Genomic DNA, 24,816 nt, shown 5'->3' on the forward strand with positions numbered 1-24,816 from the left:
TCTTAAACTGAATTTCATTGGTTGTTAAGCTTTTTATGGCTGCTGGCAAGTTATTGAAAATGTGTGTTCCTGAATAATGCACACCTTTTTGTACAAGACTAAGTGACTTTAAATCCTTGTGAAGATTATTCTTATTTCTAGTATTGATTCCATGAATTGAGCTGTTGGTTTGAAAAAGTGATATATTTTTAATGACAAATTTCATTAAGGAATAAATATATTGGGAAGCTGTAGTTAGTATCCCTAGTTCCCTAAACAGGCTTCTGCAGGATGTTCTTGAGTTCACACCACATATAATTCTTACTGCACGTTTTTGTGCCCGGAAAACTTTAGCTTGGCTTGATGAATTACCCCAGAAAATAATCCCATATGACATTATGGAATGAAAGTAAGCATAGTATGCCAGCTTTTTCATTTTTATATCCCCTATGTCTGACAAAATTCGCATTGCAAACAGAGATTTGTTAAGACGCTTCAGCAGTTCTGTGGTGTGCTCCTCCCAGTTGAATTTATTATCAAGCTGTAATCCCAAGAATTTAACACCGTCCACTTCTTCTATCTTCTTGTCATCATATGTTAGACATATACTCTTGGGACACCCCTTACAAGTTCTGAACTGCATGTAGTGTGTTTTTTCAAAGTTTAGTGACAAAGAATTGGCTAGGAACCAGTGATTAATGTCTACAAATATTTTATTGGCTGATCTTTCTAAGACTACACTTGATTTGCTATTTATTGCAATGTTTGTATCATCAGCAAACAAAACAAACTTGGCATCTGGTAATGTTACTGATGAAAGGTCATTGATATACACAAGAAAAAGTAAGGGCCCCAAAATGGAACCTTGTGGGACCCCACATGTAATTAGTTCCCAGTTGGATGATGCCTGATAGCTTGATACATGTCTCTTTCCTAATAACACCCTTTGTTTCCTGCCAGAGATATAAGATTTGAACCATTTTGCAGCATTTCCTGTTACACTATAATATTCTAGTTTACTTAAAAGGATATTGTGATTTACACAGTCAAATGCCTTTGACAAATCACAAAATATACCAGTTGCCTGCAATTTTTTGTCTAATGAATTAAGTACATTTTCACTGTAAGTGTAGATAGCCTTCTCAATATCAGAACCTTTTAGAAATCCAAACTGTGACTTTGACAGTATGTTATTTGAGATAAGATGGTTATAAAGACGACTGTACATTACTTTTTCGAAATGATGATACAATGTGATGTGATACAATGAAGGCTTTCACAACTGGATGTTTCAGCTGCTGAGAATTTTTCTGGGTTGTATGGCCGTGGTCCGTGGAACTCACCTCTGGAGGAGCTCCTGGTTATGCTGAGTCTTGCCGAGTTGACAAAACTCAGCACAACCAGGGGCACCTCTGAAGATGTCCAACATAGCCTTGGACGAAACATCAGGGATTGAAGAGTTCCATGGACCACGGCCATACAACCCGTAAAAATTCTCAGTAACTATTATGTGGCTTATAACTTATAGAGTGCAGCAATCAGTCATCCTTTTTTAGATTTTTTTATGCAAAAATTGTGCATTGAGAATGGCTAGCCACTAGCTGAAATCTGGATTTGTGTAAAAAAAATCGAAAAAAGGATGACTGATTGCTGCACTCTATAAGTTATAAGTAGAATTTAATGCTAATAAGAGCTGTTCTTCAAATCCCATAGTGATTGTGTTTCCTTAATAAAATATCAAGGTCAGTTACATCGAAATTTTTTGATAAGTCACAGAATACATAAAAAGAATTTTGGCTGTGATCTAAAATATGTGAGGTTATACTTGTACACGCAATTGATGCTGAAACTTGATTTTCCTTTCTGGATTCCAAATAATCTACCATTTATGGTGTCATTTATTTCAAAATGTGACATAAATCTAATGTATATTTGTTTTCAGTAAATTTTTAATTGGCAGTAGGCTAAATGATCTGTAGTTGCTAGAGCACAGTGGATCTCCATTTTTGTATAATGGTAAAACTAGTTACTTTCATACCTAGAGCAGAGTCATGGGCTTAGAAAATGACTCTTGTGGTTACTAATGAATGCACACTTGAGAATGGGTTAAGTGCCGAAACAAGAGTTGTGATTGCTCTATGTCCAAGATAAGGAGCTTGCAAGACAAAATAACGCTAAACAATTTTATTTTTGTGTATATCAATGTGAGATGATCCTCGGATTAAATAAATAAAACATACGTACAGCATTACTAAATGTTGTTGATATTTATGTGCTACAAAGTATGTTTACTGTCTTGACAAAATGTTAAAGGCACTCATACTGACCGATGTTTTTCGAACTTTGTGACTTTTTGTTCAGTAAGTCACCCTCCACTGCAGTTGGACTGTTACATTAAGAGAAGGCGATTACTTGACTGGTAATGTAAGATTTGCTTTATCTCCCTCCCCCCCCCCCCCCCCTCCATATACACTATATTGTAACAATATTTAGATCCTAAGTAATGTATACTACATACATATGCAAATTATATGTGTGAAATGTTACAAAAAATTTTACTGTTCACATGCCATCACAATGTCACAAATGTTTACCACATGTGATTATTATATTTTCAGTAGACTCTTCCGTGGTGTTAGAGCCCTCCTTCCATTACAATAGAAAATATTACCAACGTTTTCTTTAATAGCCTTTGTGCCCAAAATCATGTTATGGCACAGTTAACACTTCTCCCAGAGGTCTCAGAAATATATAAATTAATTTCCATTAATGCTAGACCTATAATTATGGTCTTGACTGCAATTTTTTTTATGTACACATTTGTGTGAATTTCATAAAACAATATTACAGAACTCTCTTTTTGATAGAGCCAACACTGCTTGTAAACGTCTAGAATAGGGCCAGTGGTGGACTTGTGTGTTTCGTGCAAGAATGTTGTCAGCACTTATTGTGCGGTATGATGGGAACAAAAGATGATGTAGCTGTTTGTGTTATGCAGCCAATGAGAGAGCAGCAGGGAGATGACGTGTTTTGAAATAATGCATTCAGAAGAAAGGGTGAAAAATTGCTGTAAGTGAGGATTATAAATTTAATTGCTCCTTGTTTGAATCACAGCTATGTACACTGGGCTGGTATCTGCAAACCAAGGACAGCGTCTCAATCTGTGATATATTTCAAAAAGAAGTGAAATATAGCTGTGTTCTATGTTGCTATGCAATTGATCTGCTCGAGCACACCAAATAAGTTGGTCAATTATTTTAATTAAATTATGGAAGAAGGTATGTGGATCAGTGTTTATTAATATATTGAAAATGTGACTTTATTATTGATAACACTGATCTGCCTTTCTTCTCCTGTGATTGAATTAAAAAAAAAAAAACATTGATCCATTTACTCAAAGTAGTGGCTTTTGTCGCACTTCCAGATTATCCATCCACACAAACCTTCAAGAGCAATTTCACCACTACTTTTGATATATTAATGTCTCTGCAATTAATCCATAAGACATGCACCAACATACGGCATCACCATGCAGACCTAAATTACTTAAATCAGTCCACTTTATAGCACCCACTGCCATAATCACAAGATATTTCTCTCAAAACTAACTAATACACTGAAGAACAGCAAACAAGACAATGGTTTCAATTTCAGCACTAGAAATACATTGCCTCTGTTCTCACCTCACATTGATTATGCTAAAGAATCATCCCCCTGGCTACATAAAACTGGCGCATTGCCAACCAATGAATAGCAGATAAGCGCAGCTGTGACTGCTTCTGGCCCTGATCTAGACTTGAGCCAAACCTGCGATGTCCTTCTAGCTTCTATAAATGTTTGCACAATATACAATAATCCTTAATATGTAAGACTTATTGCACCAGTGGAACCAAAGCACCAAACTAAATACTACTTGTTTGAAATGTGCTTCATTTCCAAACTATAAGTGACAGCATTTATAAAACATAGGAAGACCATGGACAAAGGTAAATAGAAAACATCCAAAGCTAAAAATTTTATTACTTCTGGGAGTGAAAAAGATTTGCTGAGTGTAAGAACATTTGATTTTTCCCTATCTATACTGTAGATAAAGAGCTTTCGGGTTTCCAGTAGAGTTGCAGCGCATAAGTACAACAATGTTTTGACAAGTGTTATACTCATCAACATCTGTGTTCCATGAACAATGATGTGTGTGAACTAGTCAAAAATCATGGTATATCAACACAACAACCATAAAGTTTTACCATGAATTTGAAAAGTGTGTGCTCTACACTTCATTTGAATGGCTCTGTCTGCAAGTAATTTACACAACTCATTGCTAGTTTATCATGGTCATATCTAAAATTCATATTCCTTCTCTTTGTTTCATGGTTATGGCCCGACCATCTTCCTCATCTGATTTGGATGTCCGTCCTTCAGCTGCACAAGCACATTTTGATATAACACGTTGTGTCTAGATTCTTGTTTTCTGACACCAATTGAATGTTGGAGGTTTCGAAAGTACAAGGAGCTTGTAGGGTTGTTTCAGTCAAGAGCTCTGAACAAACAATTCCTTTCAGAGAGCTACTAAAATACAAAATACAGACCTAATGATTTAAGTCTGGGTAATGTGTAGGCCAGAAGGTTCTGCATGACTTATTCATTTGTTGTGGAAACAGTATAATATTCTATTAGTCAAGCCACAGGTTCTCACTTAGAGTACTTTCTGTAATGACATGAATAATTATGGTTTCTTTAAAAAGTTAATAACTTTAAATCTAAAAATGGAACCTGTCTTAATACATATCACGTTGTTCAGTTTGGTTTGCCGTAGCTACTGATTGTTTCACACTTCTTTTTGCATGTTCTGTGGCTCATATTCATGAAAACTCACCATAATGTGGAATGTGTCAGTAGGTTCATAAATACATTTACTCTTTGAAGAACATGGCTCCATGATGGTCATATGTTTAACTGAATTGTTTTTTTTTCATCTTCAACAAAACCACATCAACACTACCTAGAAAATCATCTATGGAACAGAGGGAATTATCAGAGAGAAATGATCCCAATTTCATTAACTAACAACACCTTTAAATAACAAGAGAGGTTGTCAAGTACTTTGGTCCTTTCTGTGAAAGAGTAGTATTAAGTTGTGGATATTTGCGTCTACCATTGTTACATTTGTTTCCTGAATAAGAAATACCACTTTCTCAAATATTATGTGCCCCAGTTGTATTCAATGTTTGTTTTGTTCATTAATCTTATTGACACCTCATTTGCTTTCCTAATGTCTTCTGGCCTCAAAATGTTCCGAATTTAGTAGTTTATTTGAAGAAACCATTTTGACAGTTAAATATCACACCAAAGTAACTTTTTAGATGCAAACTAGTTAGGCCTTGAAGAGATGAACTTTTTGACACTTCATTTATGTAAGTAATAGCAGCTGTTTGTGAACTATTTCACTTTTCTCTCAAATAACTAATGAAGTTTTCTTTATTGCCGTGATTATTTTAAAGGTATTACTTTTTTTTCCAAAGTTAGTTCTCATGATGTCCTATTTGATATCAATTTGTCAGTTTTTCACACTTTTTTTGCCTGTGAAATCTCGAACTGAAATTCATTGTATAATTTTCCCTCTGATCACTAATTATTCTTTCCTAATTATCCTGCTTACTTTCAAGTTAATAACCCTTTTTTTACAAAACGAGGCCGCAAGTTGAACTTTTTTTCCTCCTAAGTTAAGTGATGGATCATTTACGAAGAACCATTCGAAAATGCTTTCAAATATTTCATTTGTTGCTCATTAATTTGTTGCAGCTGTGTTGGGTTTGGTTATGATGATGCTTCCACATCATTAAAATCAAGAATCAAAAAGCATATCTTTAAGATATACCAAATTCCCTACAAAGTTTCAGATACCAAATTCCTTATAAAGTTTCAGATGCGCATAAATACTATTCTTGCACTATGTTAACTCGATTTAGCAATTCTCTCTTCAGTTATATCTACTCATGAAAAGACAGTACCCCACACATAATCTTGAAATCCCACCATGAAATCACTAGTCGTAAAGCAAGTATTAACAAACCTTACCCAAGCTTCACTATGACATTGTATCTGCTCTGGCCTGGATGCGTGCACTAATTCAGTTGGGAAGAGTGTCATAAAGTGTTGTATTGTCTCCTGAGGCAAGCTAGACCACAGCTGTTATAACTGTATCTTGGTGTACCATATACTGCCATTGAGACAATATTGATGTCCGAGTGGTCCCAAACGTGCTCTATCGGGGAAAGATCAGGGGATCTTGCTGGCAACGAGGGTACCTCAACATCATGCAGACAGTTCTAAGAGATATGTGCCATGTGTGGACGAGCAGTTTTCTGTTGAAATATGGCACCACAGTACTGTTACACAAGACGGAACACCTGAAGATGCAGGATGTCTGTGACATAGTGGATTTAAAAATACAATCTTGTAATAATTTACACACACATTATACCAGAGCATTAAACATAAAACTTCACAGAGGTCTTCCTATGGTGACAACAATATTATACTAAAGGGAAATAGTTAAAAAGCTTATATTTATCCTATATTCTATGCCATTAAAGCATCCTAGGCTGAAAGTAGTGCCATATGGAGGCTTCCTTCAGGGTGTCGAACTTGATGCTGCCAATGCATGGCATGTCACCACCATAGTAGGTGCATGTTAAAACATCCCGTCCTATTCAAGCACAATGCATTGATCAAGACTAAAGCATGTCTTTAAAATTTTGATGATAATTATGATGTGCAAAAGCACTTTGTTTGTTCAACAGTTCTTGTAGAGTCGTTAATTGCTGGGCATAAATCTCAAGTTCTAGCACATTCAGATAAAAACCCTTTGAAGCTGTGTGTAGTATTTCCAGTAGTTTAGCCATGGACAAATGCCTAATAGGCATGTTGGCAAAAATATTTGGGAACAGCCTAAAGAATAATTTTTTCGGCCCTTTCCCAGGAATTAGAGAGATGATGATTTTGTTGCATACAGTATGTCATTGAATCCACTGTGTTGTGCAAAGGGAAGAAAAATGATGTAATTGGACTGATGGAAATGTTAAAACAACCAGCATCTGAAAATCTTCATACTAGAACTGGAAAAGAATGTAACAATTAACTTTGTAGAGCTGGACATCAAAGGGAAGAGGAGGAGGCACATTTCCAACTTCTTTAGAAAGGATACATGATTATATAATATTGTAAGAGAGGTTCTGTGCTACCCAGCTCAACATAAGAGAGCATACTTTTATGCTATGTGGTACAGAGCCCTCAGACTGACATTCATGAAAGACAAATTGCAAAGAGAATTAGGGTTATTAAACAAATAGCAACAGAGAATTGATATAGCTGACAGGATATCGTGCATGTTTAAAAATAAATAAATGAAATTGCAAACAGAAATACTGAAAGTAAGAAAGTGAAAGTTAAGAAAATATTTGTCGCTTTGATGCAGAGGATGAATCACAGAAAGAATTGCTACATTTTTTTCCAGACTACGTAGCTGTAGTGTATTGGAATGAAGGATAAATTGTACACAGATTAAGGCATAAACTCAGCATGGCAAAAAAGAACCAATACAATAATTCTGGGGTGTATAATGTCAAATGTGTAACATGTAATAAATGTTGTGTGATAAATAGGCTGAATTTTTAGATCTGTTATAAAGAACATTGTCAACACAAATAGGACAGCATTTTGGGCACACAAAAATCCTGTTAACATGAACTTAGTACAGTAGGGGAACAGATGAAAATACTGATCAAAGATTCAAAGAGTTTTTATTCGAGTGTGCTATAACAACTTGCGATATATGCCCACCAGCTAAAAACTCCAACAGAACTGTTGAACAAAGTCATTTTGCACATTTGTAAATATTATGAAATTTTTAAAGACCTGTTCTAACCTTCATCAGTCTATCCTATTGGGATATGATGGAACACTTTACAACCCATCTGCTATGCGGCCCACAGCACACTACCTGTGCCAGGATTGACATGATGAAGAGAAACGCTACCACAGCACTACTTTCAGCTTTGCACTTATGCAGCTCAGCTGATGATAGTTTAACAAAAAAGAAGGTGGGGCATATCCTTTAAAGTTTAACTTTTTCTTTTTAATAAAATATTTTTGTCAATCTAGGAAATCCACTATAATGTTTTTGTTTTTAATGCTTTGGAATATTTTATATTGTAAATTATTTCAAGATGGTATTTTTAAAGCTGCTAGTGACTATGGAGGGCACTTATTAACACTCCAGGGTTTTTACATCAATCAGATTTCTTTTAAAATCATAATACAAACGAAAAGCATACTAGTTTGGCTTTAATATATTACAGTAAAATTGATAGGTCTGATAAGACTGGTTACTCTGTAACTATGGAAAATAATGTTATACAGTGTTTATATTCTAATGGCATAAAAAAACTAGCTCTGTAATGTTCTAACCATGGTACTAAAACACAATTGTTATTTATTCTTATACCAGTAAACCCCTCAAACTCGATTCTTTAAGGAATTTAACTCCTATGTATTAAACAGTTTCATATATTTGATTACTTTAGAAATGAGTTAATACATTCAAATATTTGTCATGAAGAATGTAAGCGGAAAATGGTTTGAAATTGTGTGTAAAGTTTGCTGGAAGTCACTAATCATTCTTTCTCAAGTACTGGATGTATGCAGTCTGGCTAATTTGCATGCTTTGAGTTATGCTATCTCAGGGCATAAAGTGTCCAGCTGTAATACATGACTTGTGTTAAACTATTAACATAAGATTATGGTTCTTAATGAGTAGATTATTACATCATTCTAAATTATTAAATTTGGTCAATACTTTATGAAATATTGAAAATAGTTTTTATAGCCCTGGAAGCTGTTAGGCAACCTGCAACTGGACCCATATTCCTGGTTAGCTATTTAGTAATAGAGATCGTTTCACAGATCTGAAGATGGGCAACACTGTCCGAAACTGGTCAGATTGTAATAATAATAATAATAATAATAACAGTGCTCAGCAGATGGAAAATAAGTATGTTTTCTACAAATACGGATCACCGGTAACTGAGTGACAAGTATGCCCAGCTTTGATAAATTCAATATCTGGTGTGTCATCCGATGGATTCTATGGGGCCTTGTCTTTATGCCGTTTTGTTCCTCTGTTGCCTTTTTCTATTCAGTCTCTCAAAACTACACATTCATCTTCTTTTGTATTCCATTCCTCTGTTTCAGTCAGCCATTACACAATTCTCCCTTTGAAGCCCTCAAGAATCTCTCTCTCTCTCTCTCTCTCTCTCTCTCTCTCTCTCTCTCTCTCTCTCTCTCTCTCTGTGTGTGTGTGTGTGTGTGTGTGTGTGTGTGTGTGTGTGTGTGTGTGTGTGTGTGTGTGTGTGTGTGTTCCATCTATATTTCCTCCCTTTCTACAATTAATTCAGTTTTTATATTTGCTGTTCATAAGAATAAATTATGGTCAGAGTTCACATCTGTCCCCTGAAATGTTTTGCATAAAATCATGTTTTGAATTTCTGTGTTACCTCTATATAATCTGTCTCAAACCTTCTGGTGTCTCAAGGTCTCTGTCACATGTACAACCTTCTATCATGATTTTTAAACAAAGTGTTAACAATGATTAAATTGTGCTGTGTACAGAATTCTGCCAGGCAGCTTCCCCTGACATTTCTTTCTTGCAACCCATGTTCTCCTATTATTTTTCCTTCTCTTCCTCTTCCTACTATAAAATTCAAGTCTTTAGTCACAATTAAATTTTTTTTCTCCCTTAACTGTCAGAATAAATTCTTTTCTCCATCATGTATTCTTTAAATCATTTTATCATCTGTGTAGCTAATAGTCATAAAAACTTGTCCAACTGTGGTGGTTGTTGGCTGTATGTCTATTGTCTGTATGATAAAATGTTTGAGTTAGCTTACCCACATCGCTACCGTATTATTCATTGTTAAACCTGTTCCTGCATTACTACAGTACCCAAATGTTGAAGTCCCGTTCTTCTTACCCCTACATCTGAATCCAACATTTCAGTTGCTTTTTTTCAAGCTCTCTAACCTACCTACTTACCCACCCACTTACCCCCCACCCCCCTGCCACCCCCCCACCCAGTTTAAGGCATATAATATTCCACACTCTTCTATTCTCTTCTTGTCTGTACTGTTTGTCTGCGTTCCACTTCTATATGAAGCTGTACTATAGACAAATACCTTCAGAGAAGTCTGTCTAACATTTAAATTTGTTTCATACTAGCCATTTTCACTTCTCTTTCTCAGAAACTCTTCTATTGTTATTGCTGCTCAGAATTTTATATTGTCTCTGCTTTGGTCGTCATTACTTATTTTGCTGTGCAAATAGCAAAAGTCGTCTACTATCCTTAGTGTCTCGTTTCCTTATATAATTCCCTCCACATTGCATGAATTAATTCTACTGTGTTCCATTATCATTGTTTTACGTTTGTTGATATTCACTTTATATTCTCTTTCCAAGACATTCCCGGCTGGGTTGGAGATTTTCTCTGCTTTGGGGACTGGGTGTTCGTGTTGTCCTCATCATTTCGTCATCCTCCTCACCATTTGGGACAGTGGCTAGATTGGACTGTGAAGGAAAAAAAAAATAATAATAATAATTTACTGGAAAAAAATTGGGACTTTTCGAGCGCTGATGACCACCCAGTTGAGCGTCCTACAAACCAGTCGTCGTCATCATCATCATCATCATCATCTTTCCAAGACATCATTCATTCTCTTCAGCTTATATTCAAAGTTCTTTTGCTGTCTGTGACAGAATTACAATGTCACCAGCAAACCTCAAAATTTTTCTTTATCTCCCTGAACTTTAATTTTGTTTTGAAAGTTCTGTTTTCTCAATGTATAGGCTGCATAATTTTGGGGATAGGTTGCAACTCCCTGCCCCCTCTCCCCCTCCCTCCCCCCCCCCCCCCCCCACCACCACCACCACCACCACCACCACCACCACCACCACCACCTGCTTCCCTTCTATCTCGTTTGTCTCTTAAGCTGCAGTCTGATTTCTGTACAAATTGTAGAAAATGTTTTCTCCTTGTGTTTTATCCCTGTTACCTTAAGAATTTCAGAAAGTGTATTCCAGTCAACATTGTCAAATGTTTTTCCCTAAGTCTACAAATGCAGGATTTCTTTTCTTTTATTCTATCTTCTCAGACAAGTTGCAGGATCAGTATTGCTTCACATGTTTCTACATTTTTTCTGGAGCCCAAACTAATTTTTGAAGCTGAGTTCTACCAGTCTTTCCATTCTTGTGTAAATAATTTGTTAGTATTTTCCAACCATGACTTATTAAGCTGATGGTCTGGTAATATTTATTACCTGTTACCACATGCTTTCATTGGAATTAGGATTATTAGATTGTTCTTGGTGTCTGATGCTATTTCACCTATCCTGTGTATCTTGCATACTAGATTGAATAGTGTTGTTGTCATGACTAGTCCTCCCAAGGATCTCAGTAATTTTCACAGAATGTCATGTGTTCCATATGCCATGTTTCAACTTAAGCCATTTAGTGCCTTGTCAAGTTTCCTTTTTGTAATATTGTTTTCATGTTTCTTTCCTTTGTATAGCCCTTCTGTACATTCCTTCCACCATTCAGCGTTTCCTTCTTTGCATGGTAATGGCGTACCGTCTGAGCTCGTGCTATTCACTAGCTGCTTCTCTTTCTTCCAAAGGTTTGTTTAATTTTCCCATGCACACCATCTTTCATCCCCCTCTTCATTCATGCTTGTACAGCTTCACATTCCCCTCTAGCCTTCCCTGCTTTACTTTTTCTTTAAATGTCATGTTTTAGAGGTCTGTCTATCCTAAATGTTACACAATCTCTGCATTGCGCAATTAGTAAAAGAAACCAAGGAGTTGGTGGGGCACTCCTCTCCCCCTCCCTCCCCCCTCCCCCTTGGAAAGAGGATATAAGATTAATAAAACACAAGGAAAAAGGGCTAATTGAATGTTATCAAGTTAAATCAGGCTATGCTAAGGGAATTAAATAAGGAAATGACACAGTAAAAGTAGTATATAAGTTGATATTTTGGCAGCAAAATAACTGATGAGGGCTGATCGGGAGAGGATATAAAATATAGACTGAAACAGTAAGAAAAGCGTATCTGAAAAATGAGTTGTTTACATCTATTGATCTTCTATCTTCCGTACATCCATAAATTGAAGTCCCATGGCATGCTTTCTGCCTGTATATTTGGTCCGGTTTTGACTGAGAGAGGTATTGATTAACAAGTAAGATTTGTGTACATCATTTGCAAATATTTTGTGGAAATTGGCAGAACTGTGATGAATTATTCTCCTGGACTGTGAATATGATGCCGTTGCCATCTAGGAGTTGTGCCACCACAACTTGAGAGGGCAGCGAAGCTTAATCTAAACCTGTTTCTGGCCTGGTGGTCTACCGGTAAAGTACATGCCTGGAAACTGAAATGTTGCAGACTCAAATTCCGTGTGACCCACTCATTTTTCACTCTGACTTTTAAACTGTCATTCATCTCTCAATGACGTGCACATCACCATAAATGAAATGTGGTTCAAATTCCATGTTAAGCTGTAGGTCCCCATTCCCAGTTGGATATAAATATAGGGAAAGACCTGAACTGATTTAATGAAACAGAAAACCTAAATGTGGAGTGCTGTATTGGAACCTGAAACTCACTGCTCCTAAATGAAACTCCAATGCCTTAGGTGCTATGAATTTTATCTGCCCATTGAATAGAGTGGACCCACATTAATCAAGTGCCATATTTGTTTTAACAATGTGTGTTAATGGAGACAGTAAAAGTTATAGAAGGTGAAGAATAACCAGTGCACCAGCAGCAACAGCACCACCCTGGCCCACGCTGACTGCTACTACCACACAGCAGCATTGCTCTGTCACTGGGACGATACTGGCTATTCTTTGTGTTTTACTTCCCCCTTTTTACACATATCAGTAACACAGATATTGCACTAAACTATTTTGGGAGTGCTTTGTTAAATGAGCATGTAAAATTCGACTTTAAAATCCTTTTTCTTCTTCATCAAAGTGGAAGCAAACTGACACTTTCCATTGACACTGGGCATCATGTGAAAGACATGACGAGCTGACTGCAGCTACTCATTGAAAAAATGAAATTGCAAATATCTGTCAAAACCTCATAGAAAATGTACCTGACAACTCTTAGGAGGGACATCAAGTGTACAGCTACTTTACTACCTGTTTTATGAATGATTTTGTTTTTCAGTCCTGTGAACAATACCACTAGCTTGCACATGCAAAAGCTTATCATTTCTTAGGATTATTTTTTCATTCTGTGTACAATAGCACCCAATTTACCCTTCATCTGTAGACTTTCCCAAATGTTGCTAAGGTGATAATTAAAGACTTTCAGTGCAAACAACTTTGCTTAGTTGGTAATTTCATCAGTGATTTTTGAGGCGCACAGTGTTAGAAATGTCAAAATATGTTAATCTTAATTTCACACAACTGTTGTAGATGTAGTTCACTGTTTTCTTTCAGTTTTTCCCAGTGTTTATGTTCAGAAATTCTTAGACCATGGGAGACAAAAGGTAAGACACTTTCCTTATTACTGTCCTGTTATACAGTTGCAAAGGATGGCATTTAACTCTCCAAGTCACACTCCAGCAAGAAAAGTAGTGCCAACAATACTTACTTTTAGTTAGAAGGCGCTTTTACTATTTCAGTATATGTTTCATATAATTAATTCTTTAGGTGGAGTTTTCCAGAGTATTGCATTTTTGAGTTGTGTCAGTGCTCTTGGCAGAATTCGATATGCCTCCTAATACTGGTGTTTCATTCTTTGTGTTATGGATATTTCTGTATTTATACCGTCTATGTGTGTCATAATTTTTATTAGCACTGCTGTCAACATGCTGCAGTAGTGTCCAGTTGTAGAAAAGTGAAATGAAAAAAGAAGCTGTGAACAACCTCAGTAACTGATCAACATTTACTCACAAACTGGAATTGTTTTATCTGTGTGATAAAATAGTACACCATGTGCCAAATGGGCACAGGATTAGAAGATAATGAAAGTAAATGCAGTGGTACTATAATGTGCTAGTGCATTTCCATTTTGTTGTGAGCAGTGTGTAGACTGTTGGTGAAGTTTGCCATCCAATGCTACAGAAGACTCCATTTTGATCCAGTTTTTCACTGTAGGCTTTAATTCCTTGAAGTTCAGATACAGACTGTAAGTGTTGGACACCACAAAGTGTAATCTGAAAATGCTGATTATGGTTTCTGTTGTTGTTGTTGTGTCTTCAGTCCTGAGACTGGTTTGATGCAGCTCTCCATGCTACTCTATCCTGTGCAAGCTTTTTCATCTCCCAGTACCTACTGCAACCTACATCCTTCTGAATCTGCTTAGTGTATTCATCTCTTGGTCTCCCTCTACGATTTTTACCCTCCACGCTGCCCTCCAATACTAAATTGGTGATCCCTTGATGCCTCAGAACATGTCCTACCAACCGATCCCTTCTTCTGGTCAAGTTGTGCCACAACTTCTCTTCTCCCCAATCCTATTCAATACTTCCTCATTAGTTATGTGATCCACCCATCTAATCTTCAGCATTCTTCTGTAGCACCACATTTCGAAAGCTTCTATTCTCTTCTTGTCCAAACTATTTATCGTCCATGTTTCACTTCCATACATGGCTACACTCCATACGAATACTTTCAGAAATGACTTCCTGACACTTAAATCAATACTGGATGTTAACAAATTTCTCTTCTTCAGAAACGCTTTCCTTGCCATTGCCAGCCTACATTTTATATCCTCTCTACTTCGGCCATCATCAGTTATTTTGCTCCCCAAATAGCAAAACTCCTTTACTACTTTAAGTGCCTCATTTCCTAATCTAATTCCCTCAGCATCACCCGACTTAATTAGACTACATTCCATTATCCTTGTTTTGCTTTTGTTGATGTTCATCTTATATCCTCCTTTCAAGACACTGTCCATTCCATTCAACTGCTCTTCCAAGTCCTTTGCTGTCTCTGACAGAATTACAATGTCATCGGCGAACCTCAAAGTTTTTATTTCTTCTCCATGAATTTTAATACCTACCCCGAATTTTTCTTTTGTTTCCTTTACTGCTTGCTCAATATACAGATTGAACAACATCGGGGAGAGGCTACAACCCTGTCTCACTCCTTTCCCAACCACTGCTTCCCTTTCATGTCCCTCGACTCTTATAACTGCCATCTGGTTTCTGTACAAATTGTAAATAGCCTTTCGCTCCCTGTATTTTACCCCTGCCACCTTTAGAATTTGAAAGAGAGTATTCCAGTCAACATTGTCAAAAGCTTTCTCTAAGTCTACAAATGCTAGAAACGTAGGTTTGCCTTTCCTTAATCTTTCTTCTAAGATAAGTCGTAAGGTCAGTATTGCCTCACGTGTTCCAGTGTTTCTACGGAATCCAAACTGATCTTCCCCGAGGTTGGCTTCTACTAGTTTTTCCATTCGTCTGTAAAGAATTCGTGTTAGTATTTTGCAGCTGTGACTTATTAAGCTGATAGTTCGGTAATTTTCACATCTGTCAACACCTGCTTTCTTCGGGATTGGAATTATTATATTCTTCTTGAAGTCTGAGGGTATTTCGCCTGTTTCCTACATCTTGCTCACCAGATGGTAGAGTTTTGTCAGGACTGGCTCTCCCACGGCCGTCAGTAGTTCCAATGGAATATTGTCTACTCCGGGGGCCTTGTTTCGACTCAGGTCTTTCAGTGCTCTGTCAAACTCTTCACGCAGTATCGTATCTCCCATTTCATCTTCATCTACATCCTCTTCCATTTCCATAATATTGTCCTCAAGTACATCGCCCTTGTATAGACCCTCTATATACTCCTTCCACCTTTCTGCTTTCCCTTCTTTGCTTAGAACTGGGTTTCCATCTGAGCTCTTGATATTCATACAAGTCGTTCTCCTATCTCCAAAGGTCTCTTTAATTTTCCTGTAGGCGGTATCTATCTTACCCCTAGTGAGATAGGCCTCTACATCCTTACATTTGTCCTCTAGCCATCCCTGCTTAGCCATTTTGCACTTCCTGTCGATCTCATTTTTGAGACGTTTGTATTCCTTTTTGCCTGTTTCACTTACTGCATTTTTATATTTTCTCCTGTCATCAATTAAATTCAATATTTCTTCTGTTACCCAAGGATTTCTACTAGCCCTCGTCTTTTTACCTACTTGATCCTCTGCTGCCTTCACTACTTCATCCCTCAAAGCTACCCATTCTTCTTCTACTGTATTTATTTCCCCCATTCCTGTCAATTGCTCCCTTATGCTCTCCCTGAATCTCTGTACAACCTCTGGTTCTTTCAGTTTATCCAGGTCCCATCTCCTTAAATTCCCACCTTTTTGCAGTTTCTTCAGTTTTAATCTACAGGTCATAACCAATAGATTGTGGTCAGAGTCCACATCTGCCCCTGGAAATGTCTTACAATTTAAAACCTGGTTCCTAAATCTCTGTCTTACCATTATATAATCTATCTGATACCTTTTAGTATCTCCAGGGTTCTTCCATGTATACAACCTTCTTTCATGATTCTTAAACCAAGTGTTAGTTATGATTAAGTTATGCTCTGTGCAAAATTCTACCAGACGGCTTCCTCTTTCATTTCTGTCCCCCAATCCATATTCACCTACTATGTTTCCTTCTCTCCCTTTTCCTACACTCGAATTCCAGTCACCCATGACTATTAAATTTTCGTCTCCCTTCACAATCTGAATAATTTCTTTTATTTCATCATACATTCCTTCAATTTCTTCGTCATCTGCAGAGCTAGTTGGCATATAAACTTGTACTACTGTAGTAGGTGTGGGCTTCGTATCTATCTTGGCCACAATAATGCGTTCACTATGCTGTTTGTAGTAGCTTACCCGCATTCCTATTTTCCTATTCATTATTGAACCTACTCCTGCATTACCCCTATTTGATTTTGTGTTTATAACCCTGTAGTCACCTGACCAGAAGTCTTGTTCCTCCTGCCACCGAACTTCACTAATTCCCACTATATCTAACTTCAACCTATCCATTTCCCTTTTTAAATTTTCTAACCTACCTGCCCGATTAAGGGATCTGACATTCCACGCTCCGATCCGTAGAACGCCAGTTTTCTTTCTCCTGATAACGACATCCTCTTGAGTAGTCCCCGCCCGGAGATCCGAATGGGGGACTATTTTACCTCCGGAATATTTTACCCAAGAGGACGCCATCATCATGTAATCATACAGTAAAGCTGCATGCCCTCGGGAAAAATTACGGCTGTAGTTTCCCCTTGCTTTCAGCCGTTCGCAGTACCAGCACAGCAAGGCCGTTTTGGTTATTGTTACAAGGCCAGATCAGTCAATCATCCAGACTGTTGCCCTTGCAACTACTGAAAAGGCTGCTGCCCCTCTTCAGGAACCACACGTTTGTCTGGCCTCTCAACAGATACCCCTCCGTTGTGGTTGCACCTACGGTACGGCTATCTGTATCGCTGAGGCACGCAAGCCTCCCCACCAACGGCAAGGTCCATGGTTCATGGGGGGGTTTCTAGAGGCCGGAAAAAAATCTGTCCAATGTTAATCATATCAGAGCACAAAGATTTCCTCTGAAGTTAACTACATTGAAGTTGGACAAGGAATGTGTTTTATCACACACAAATCGTGCCTCTCTTTTCAAAATACTTTTTATTGCTCTTATGTCTGATGGGAAGGTGGTAGTTAGCTAGTACAGTCAAGAAACCTCATGTAAAGAGATCAATTTGGGGGTGATGGATTTCTGATGTGGGGAGATTGCATGTTGTAGGGGCGTACGGGGCCTCATATATTCATTGACGAGGAGAGAGATGCTGTTAACGTCTTGATACACAGTGATGCGATATGTCAACCACATGTGCAACTTGCCGGTGAGGCCGTTTATCCAGACATCTTCATGGATATTCACTTCTTTTCTTATCAAGGTATGGTGACTGATGAATTTCTCACAGGTGAAGACATTCAACGCAAGAGCTGGTAAGAGCATGCATGGGCTGTGTTGGGTACACAAATTTTGGCATTTCAGGTACCACTCCACTAAATCAACTTTCCAATACCAATAACTTCTTGGATGGCCTCATAGGAACCATGCCACATTGCTGCCAAAATTGAGGCAGCTATAAGTAATCATGTTGCTTATGAACTGTTTTGTTGAGGACGGGATTTTCTGGTTTTGTTATTGATTTTTAAAATGTATATTTTCATTTTCAGAAATTTGTAATTGTTTTTGTGGAGACTGTTTTATGCTAAAAGTGTTGTTTGCTGTAAACTTCCCAATACCTTGATCACAAAATTTGCTCTCATTTCTTTACTATCCTTAACTTGTAAACAGTAGTCTTCTTAAGAACCTCATTAATTGGTGACAAGTACTAAGATACTGTACATTAGAGTTATACTGTCTCCCAGAAAGTGCAATAAGGAAACCAATTTCAATGAAATTGTAAAATAAGAAGTGCAGCATGACTAAGGATATGAGAGTGATTAATAGTTGTAAATTTGGTACTTGACTGAGAAAGATTACAGCTTTACATGAAAATTTCAAGTTATATATTTGATCTGATTTTAATTTATAAATGAAATAATTATTTGTGTGTGTGTGTGTGTGTGTGTGTTTCTGAAATAAATTATATGCATACTTTTACAGAGAGGACGGTACTTTCACCATACATAATGTGCCTTCAGGATCATATGTACTAGAAGTAGTCAATCCGGATTATGCCTATGAACCTGTGAGAGTGGAAATAAATTCTAAAGGCAAATATAGAGCAAGAAAAGTAAATTATATACAGACATCTCAAGTGATACCAGTGACATACCCTTTAAAACTGAAGGCTCTGTCTCGCTTAAGGTATTTCCAGGCAAGAGAGCAATGGAGAATCACAGATTTCCTGTTCAGTCCTATGGTGAGTATATATTGTGTAGTATTGTATATTGTCTTACAATTTCAGTGAGGCAAAATACTGTTGAAACACTGTGGATCCTATAGTCTTAGTAATCTTCCCGAGGGAACTAAAGTAATGTCTGAAAACTGATCTGTAACTTAGTAAAATTACTTAAACATGTCCAAGACAGATTTTTAGTATTTTGTGCTTGTTAGCATAATCCAATCTTATTTATGTTACTTATAGTTCATTGAACAGCTTTTTGTGTGGTATATAAATTAATCAAACTTTCTGCTGCTGCTGTGGCCTCAACCTTTGTTTCCTCTGCCACCAGTGAGACGTCTGCTTCTTATTAGTAGTTTGCCAACATACTGTCTGATGAAGAGAGAGATACGTTACTAGAACTAATTCTTACAACTTCATTTAAATATTTTTGCTGCTGTTAGCTAACAAAATTTTCTTTGATTGACTGAGGTCGTTACATTAAGTTGTTTCATGGGTTCTTCTGCATTGAATTCAGTCATTACTAGCCACTGGTCCATAGCTATACAAGTAGTTTATGTGAAATCTCCTGACTGAGTGTTGGCTCTCCAGCTGAAGCAGTCATTCTCATGTTTTTAGTGGTAAAGTTGTGCAGACAGTACACCGTGGTAGTAAAGAAAAGAAAAAGAATCACTTGTCAAAAAGTTTTGTTTCTCTCTTCCATACACTTTCCCATCCTTTCATGTAGTAGATCACTGTAAAGCCTTACTGTTTATTTGAACTCTGTTACTTATGTGACTTGCATGAATGTGACAGTTTGCTTTCACTTACTTTGAGATGTGGTAGGTTTTGGTTTTCATCCCATATTTTTAGAACCAGATTGACAGCAAATGTGTAGCACTTTCCATGTTACACTCAACAATATACACAGTATTCTTTATCAATAGGAAATTATTGTAGTGGTATAATATCAAATAATTGCAATTTATTGTTTCTTTTCAGTTTCTTGTGTTTTAAGCTAGTCTAGGCATACACTGCATTTTAACACATTACAGCTCCTGGTGGTTGGTGATTTGGTTTAAATAAGTGCAAAAATTACTTCATGAAGCATCGTGGATTAAACTTTCATACTCCTCCTGAAAGTATAAGTGTAATTTTTATCACAAATATTTCTTATGATAATTTGTGTGTAACTTTTTAAGAATACTATTTTTCAGCGGTTTTATATTACTGTGAAATGGTAAAAAATTTGTACAGAATCACATTATTTGTCAGTAAGAGCAGGATGTTTAATGGAAATCACTTTTTTTATATGTCAAGTTCCATAGGACCGAATTGAGGAGCAAATCTCCAAGGTCATGGAACATGTCAGTACATAAATTAAAACATAAAAGTAATAACAGATAAAAATAAAATGTTTATGAACTGAGAAAAGTGAAGCCATAAGTTTAAGTAAACACAGTCAACAATATAACATAAGAATCAGCTTAATTTTTCAAGGAACTCCATCAACAGAATAGGAGGAGTGATCCATGAGGAAACTCTTCAGTTTCAATTTGAAAGTGTGTCTATTACGTGAAAGATTTTTAAATTCTTGTGGTAACTTATTAAAAATGCATGCAGCAGTATACTGCACGCCTTTCTGCACAAGGGTTACGGAAGTCTGATCCAAATGCAGGTTGGATTTATGCCGAGTATTAACTGAGTCAAAACTGCTTATTCTTGCGAATAAGCTGATATTGTTAAGAAATGACAGTAAAGAGAGAGAGAGAGAGAGAGAGAGAGAGAGAGAGAGAGAGAGAGAGAGAGAGAGAGAGAGAGTGTGTGTGTGTGTGTGTGTGTGTGTGTGTGTGTGTGTGTGTGAGCGACGTCTAGCGGGGTCGACAAGAGGTTCACAAACTTACACAACTTATTGCCCGAACCCCCCATTTCTTAACCAAAAATATTCTTTTGGAATGGGAAGAGTTACCTCAAAATATAATACCATAAGACAAAAGCAAATAAAAATAGGCAAAGTTGACTAGTTTTCGTGTGGAACAATCACTTACTTCAGATAACGTTCGAATAGTAAAAATGGCAGCATTAAGTCTTTGAACAAGATCCTGAATGTGGGCTTTCCACGACAGTTTACTGTACATGGTGTCCCAAAAAGAGTGACCTGATTTTAAATAGAATTATTTATTAGGAAGAATTGCATACTAAATTACTCAGAAAAGACAGAAGTTTATAAAAATCCATCATAAATGTTCAGTATGCCCTCCATTGGCTGCACGGGCGACATCTAGCCGATAGTCGAATTTGTCCCAAACTGGGCGTAAGGTGTCTTCTGTCACTGAAGCTACAGCAGCTGATATTCTGGCTTTTAGTTCATCAGTGTCATGAGGTAAGGGAGGAACGTAAACTCATTGTTTAACATATCCCCGCAGGAAGAAATCAGATGGTGTTAAGTCAGGGAACCTAGAAGGCAAAGAGTGTAAAGCCTGGTCTCTCGGTCCTGTACACCCTATCCAACGTTGAGGCACGTTGGCATTGAGGGAACTGCGTGCGTTATTGTGACAGTGCGGTGGTGCTCCATTTTGCTGCTAGATGAAATTGTCAGTCAAGTTGTGAGAATAACCAGTTCCGTAGCATTGCAAGATATAATTGTCGTGTTACAGTTTCTTCCTCAAAAAAGTAGGGTCCATAAACCTCGCTTTGCAAAACAGCACAAAAAAAATTCACTTTTGGCTAATCACATTCGTGTTCAATTGTTTCATGAGGATTTTCGAGCCCCCATATACGCACATTATGACGGTGAACCTTACCACTAATGTGGAAAGTTGCCTCATCACTGAATATCAACTGCGACATAAGTGTCATCTTCCATGTCCTCTAGAATAGCATTGCTAAAGTCTACTCGCTTCACTTTGTCAGTATTTCGAAGAGCTTGTACCAGGTTGTAATCAGTATGGTTTGAGGCCTAAACGATACTGTTACACACGCCACACTATCATGCGCAGTAACATACGTTTTTAGCTAGCACGACAGCACAAAATCAATTATGAAAAGCCCCGCTGAACTGCAATCAATGATTGAGTATGACTAAATTCAATATCATAATACGCCTTCCGTTGCGTGAACGCCATATTGTGCGAGACTGGCTGCACGCTCCAGATCAGCACTGGTAGCGACGTCTAGTGGATTTTTTCTGTAACTCTAGACCGTGCCAATTACATCTAGCACTGTTTCAGTTACCTAGTGACATTTGCCTCAATATTATTATAAGTTAAAATCGGGTCTTTTTTTTGGGACACCTTGTATATCTGAACACCTAGAAATTTGAACTGTTCAGTTTCACTAGTCATATGCCCGTTCTATGAAATTAAAACATCGGGTTTTATTGAATTGTGTCTTAGAAACTGTAAAAACTGAGTCTTACTGTAATTTAGTGTTAGTTTATTTTCTATAAACCATGAACTTTTTTCTATAAGCCATGAACTTATGTCAAGGACTGCACTATTTGATACCAAGCCAATGTTGCACACAACATCCTTTACTACCAAGCTAGTGTCATCAGCAAACAGAAATATTTTAACGTTACCCATAATACTAGAGGGCATATCATTTATGGAAATAAGGAACAGGAGTGGCCCCAACTAACTTGCCCCAACTAATACATGTTGCATTAAATTGTGCACCCACTAATTAAACCATTTGAAGGTAATGGTTTCAGCTAAGCAGTTAAAACTAAGAAAACTTTAAATTATTGTCCGTGACAAGTTACAGAGACAAATTTTCTGTGATGTTTGATGGATAAAGCTTGACTACTAAATCAGCTATGGTAAAACTACCATACTGCCATTTATTTGGTTAGAAAATGAGCTATACTACATGACAGCACTGTGGCATGGCGAGATAGTCGACATGTGTTTCTGTAAGTTGTAATGTTATTAATAATTAAATCTAAACATTGTGTGTTTTAATTTTTGCTGCAGCACAGACAGCTTGGATGAACTCTTATTCTAAAAGGTACTGTAGATTAGCATGTGTGAACTAAGACTATAGTGAAAAAGAAAACTGAAATTAAATTTTAAAATTTTTTTCTTCTCAAATAACAGTTTTTACCGTCAATGCTTAAAATTTCCACTTCCAACGTCACTACAAAGTTGACATTATTGATGGACCCCTGTGGGCTCAAAATTCTTGCTTCCAAGTTCTTCATGGGTGCTATATCCGCGAGTAGCGGGATATCAGTGCATGCTCAGAACCCAGAACAGAAACACATGAAGCTGCAAGGTGGACTGCCTGCAGAAGAGAACACAATAGGAAGCTGTACCTAAGCTAAACACAGCTGATTGACAGTGGACAGGACACAGGAAAGGATAAGACCAAAGCAACATATGTAAACAATGAAAAGCAAAGCAGAAACCTCTGCCACATCAGTATCAACAGACAAAGAGCAAATAGAAATACAATCCAAATTGCAACCAGAGAGAAAGACCAAGTGCCAAGTGAGGTAGTCATTGAATAGCCTGTAGTGCTGTGATGATAGTTTCCAGATGTTAGTATAGTACAGAACTGACTGACCATTCACTGGGTGGTTGTATTTATATTGGCTGTGAGGAGCACTATTGGCTGGCATATTCATGTGGCAGGACAAGTGGTATGCTTATGCTGTGAGTGCAGCACTGTGGTGAGACTGTGCCCTCTGACGACCATGTGGGTCCATTTCCTCTGGGGAGCATTTAACTTCTGTGGAGTTGGATACCAGAACAGGTGTGGGTTTTAGCTTGCCATTGATTGGCTGCCATTTTATGACTATAGCTGCACAAAAATGCTTTTTGAACCTATTGTTTTCTGGCACATTTTGCTCAATACATCCAACTGAGAAAGGCAGATCATCCTACAGGTAAGGGTAACACACACACACACACACACACACACACACACACACACACACACACACACACACACACACACACACACAGAGAGAGAGAGAGAGAGAGAGAGAGAGAGAGAGAGAGAGCGCTTTTCATTTCAATATCTTTCTGATACTTCTTGGACTTTCCTTTAGTGAGAATGTGTAGTGTTTGTTCCATTGAAACAACAGCACCATGCTGATCCTGCAGCTGTGGAGCACTATATATAAATTGAAGGGACATTTCCACTCATCGCCACCAATTCCATTTAATGTCTCACTGCAGCTGGTTGCAGTAAACCCCCTTCAATTTACACACACATTATTATCTTTGAGCTGCATTCATACAGTGTTATTTTATTTCCCCATTATGTACTGCAGATGTAATGAGGGGTAGCATGTTATTTATACAACAAAAAAAAAAAAACGGTTTTTGTGCCGACATATGGTCTTCATTCTCATAAATATTGATATTACATCTGCTACCTATCAGTGCAGGACATAAATATATTATATTTGTCAATTGACAGTTTTTGAAGTTACTTTATGGCATGTATTTGACACATATTTACATATCTTTAGAAATGTTACAAAGCTCTCACCTGTCCTTCCAATTAAAAAGAATCAATCCGTACAAATACTGATAAATAGTGTTTCCTTTATGTAATAAGGAAATGTGGTTCTGCCTTGAACAAATACAATCTTGCTTGTTTTACTACCCACACAAGTTTCAGACGTGTTCCTCCATATTCATTGGGTTTTATTTATTATCTGTTGAACAATATACAAAGAATTTATGCACTAAGATAGTTACCAATTTTTGAGATTATAGTGTTTACATTAGTACAAGTATTGACAGAAATATTAACATGAAGTATAAATACATACCTAATTATTACATATTGGTGTTCACAAATCTCTCTGGTGTTTGCAGCACAGCTATAATGATTGCCTCCCAGTATGTCATCTGTGATTAATATGTGGTTATCAATGTTTTATTGCCT

General features: G+C 37.2%; 1 protein-coding gene across 2 annotated transcripts in view; it reads left to right on the forward strand.

Moving 5' to 3' along the window:
* The window catches only part of LOC126469878 (ER membrane protein complex subunit 7 homolog), a 93,009-nt gene that overhangs the window by 5,883 nt on the left and 62,310 nt on the right, over positions 1–24,816 (forward strand). For both annotated transcript variants that reach the window (XM_050097204.1, XM_050097203.1), the window contains exon 2: positions 18,696–18,954. In XM_050097204.1, the coding sequence (XP_049953161.1) occupies positions 18,696–18,954 (259 nt within the window). The remainder of the gene's footprint in view (positions 1–18,695; positions 18,955–24,816) is intronic.

Source organism: Schistocerca serialis, chromosome 3 (genome assembly GCF_023864345.2).
Source record: "Schistocerca serialis cubense isolate TAMUIC-IGC-003099 chromosome 3, iqSchSeri2.2, whole genome shotgun sequence".
Classification (NCBI taxonomy): domain Eukaryota; kingdom Metazoa; phylum Arthropoda; class Insecta; order Orthoptera; family Acrididae; genus Schistocerca; species Schistocerca serialis.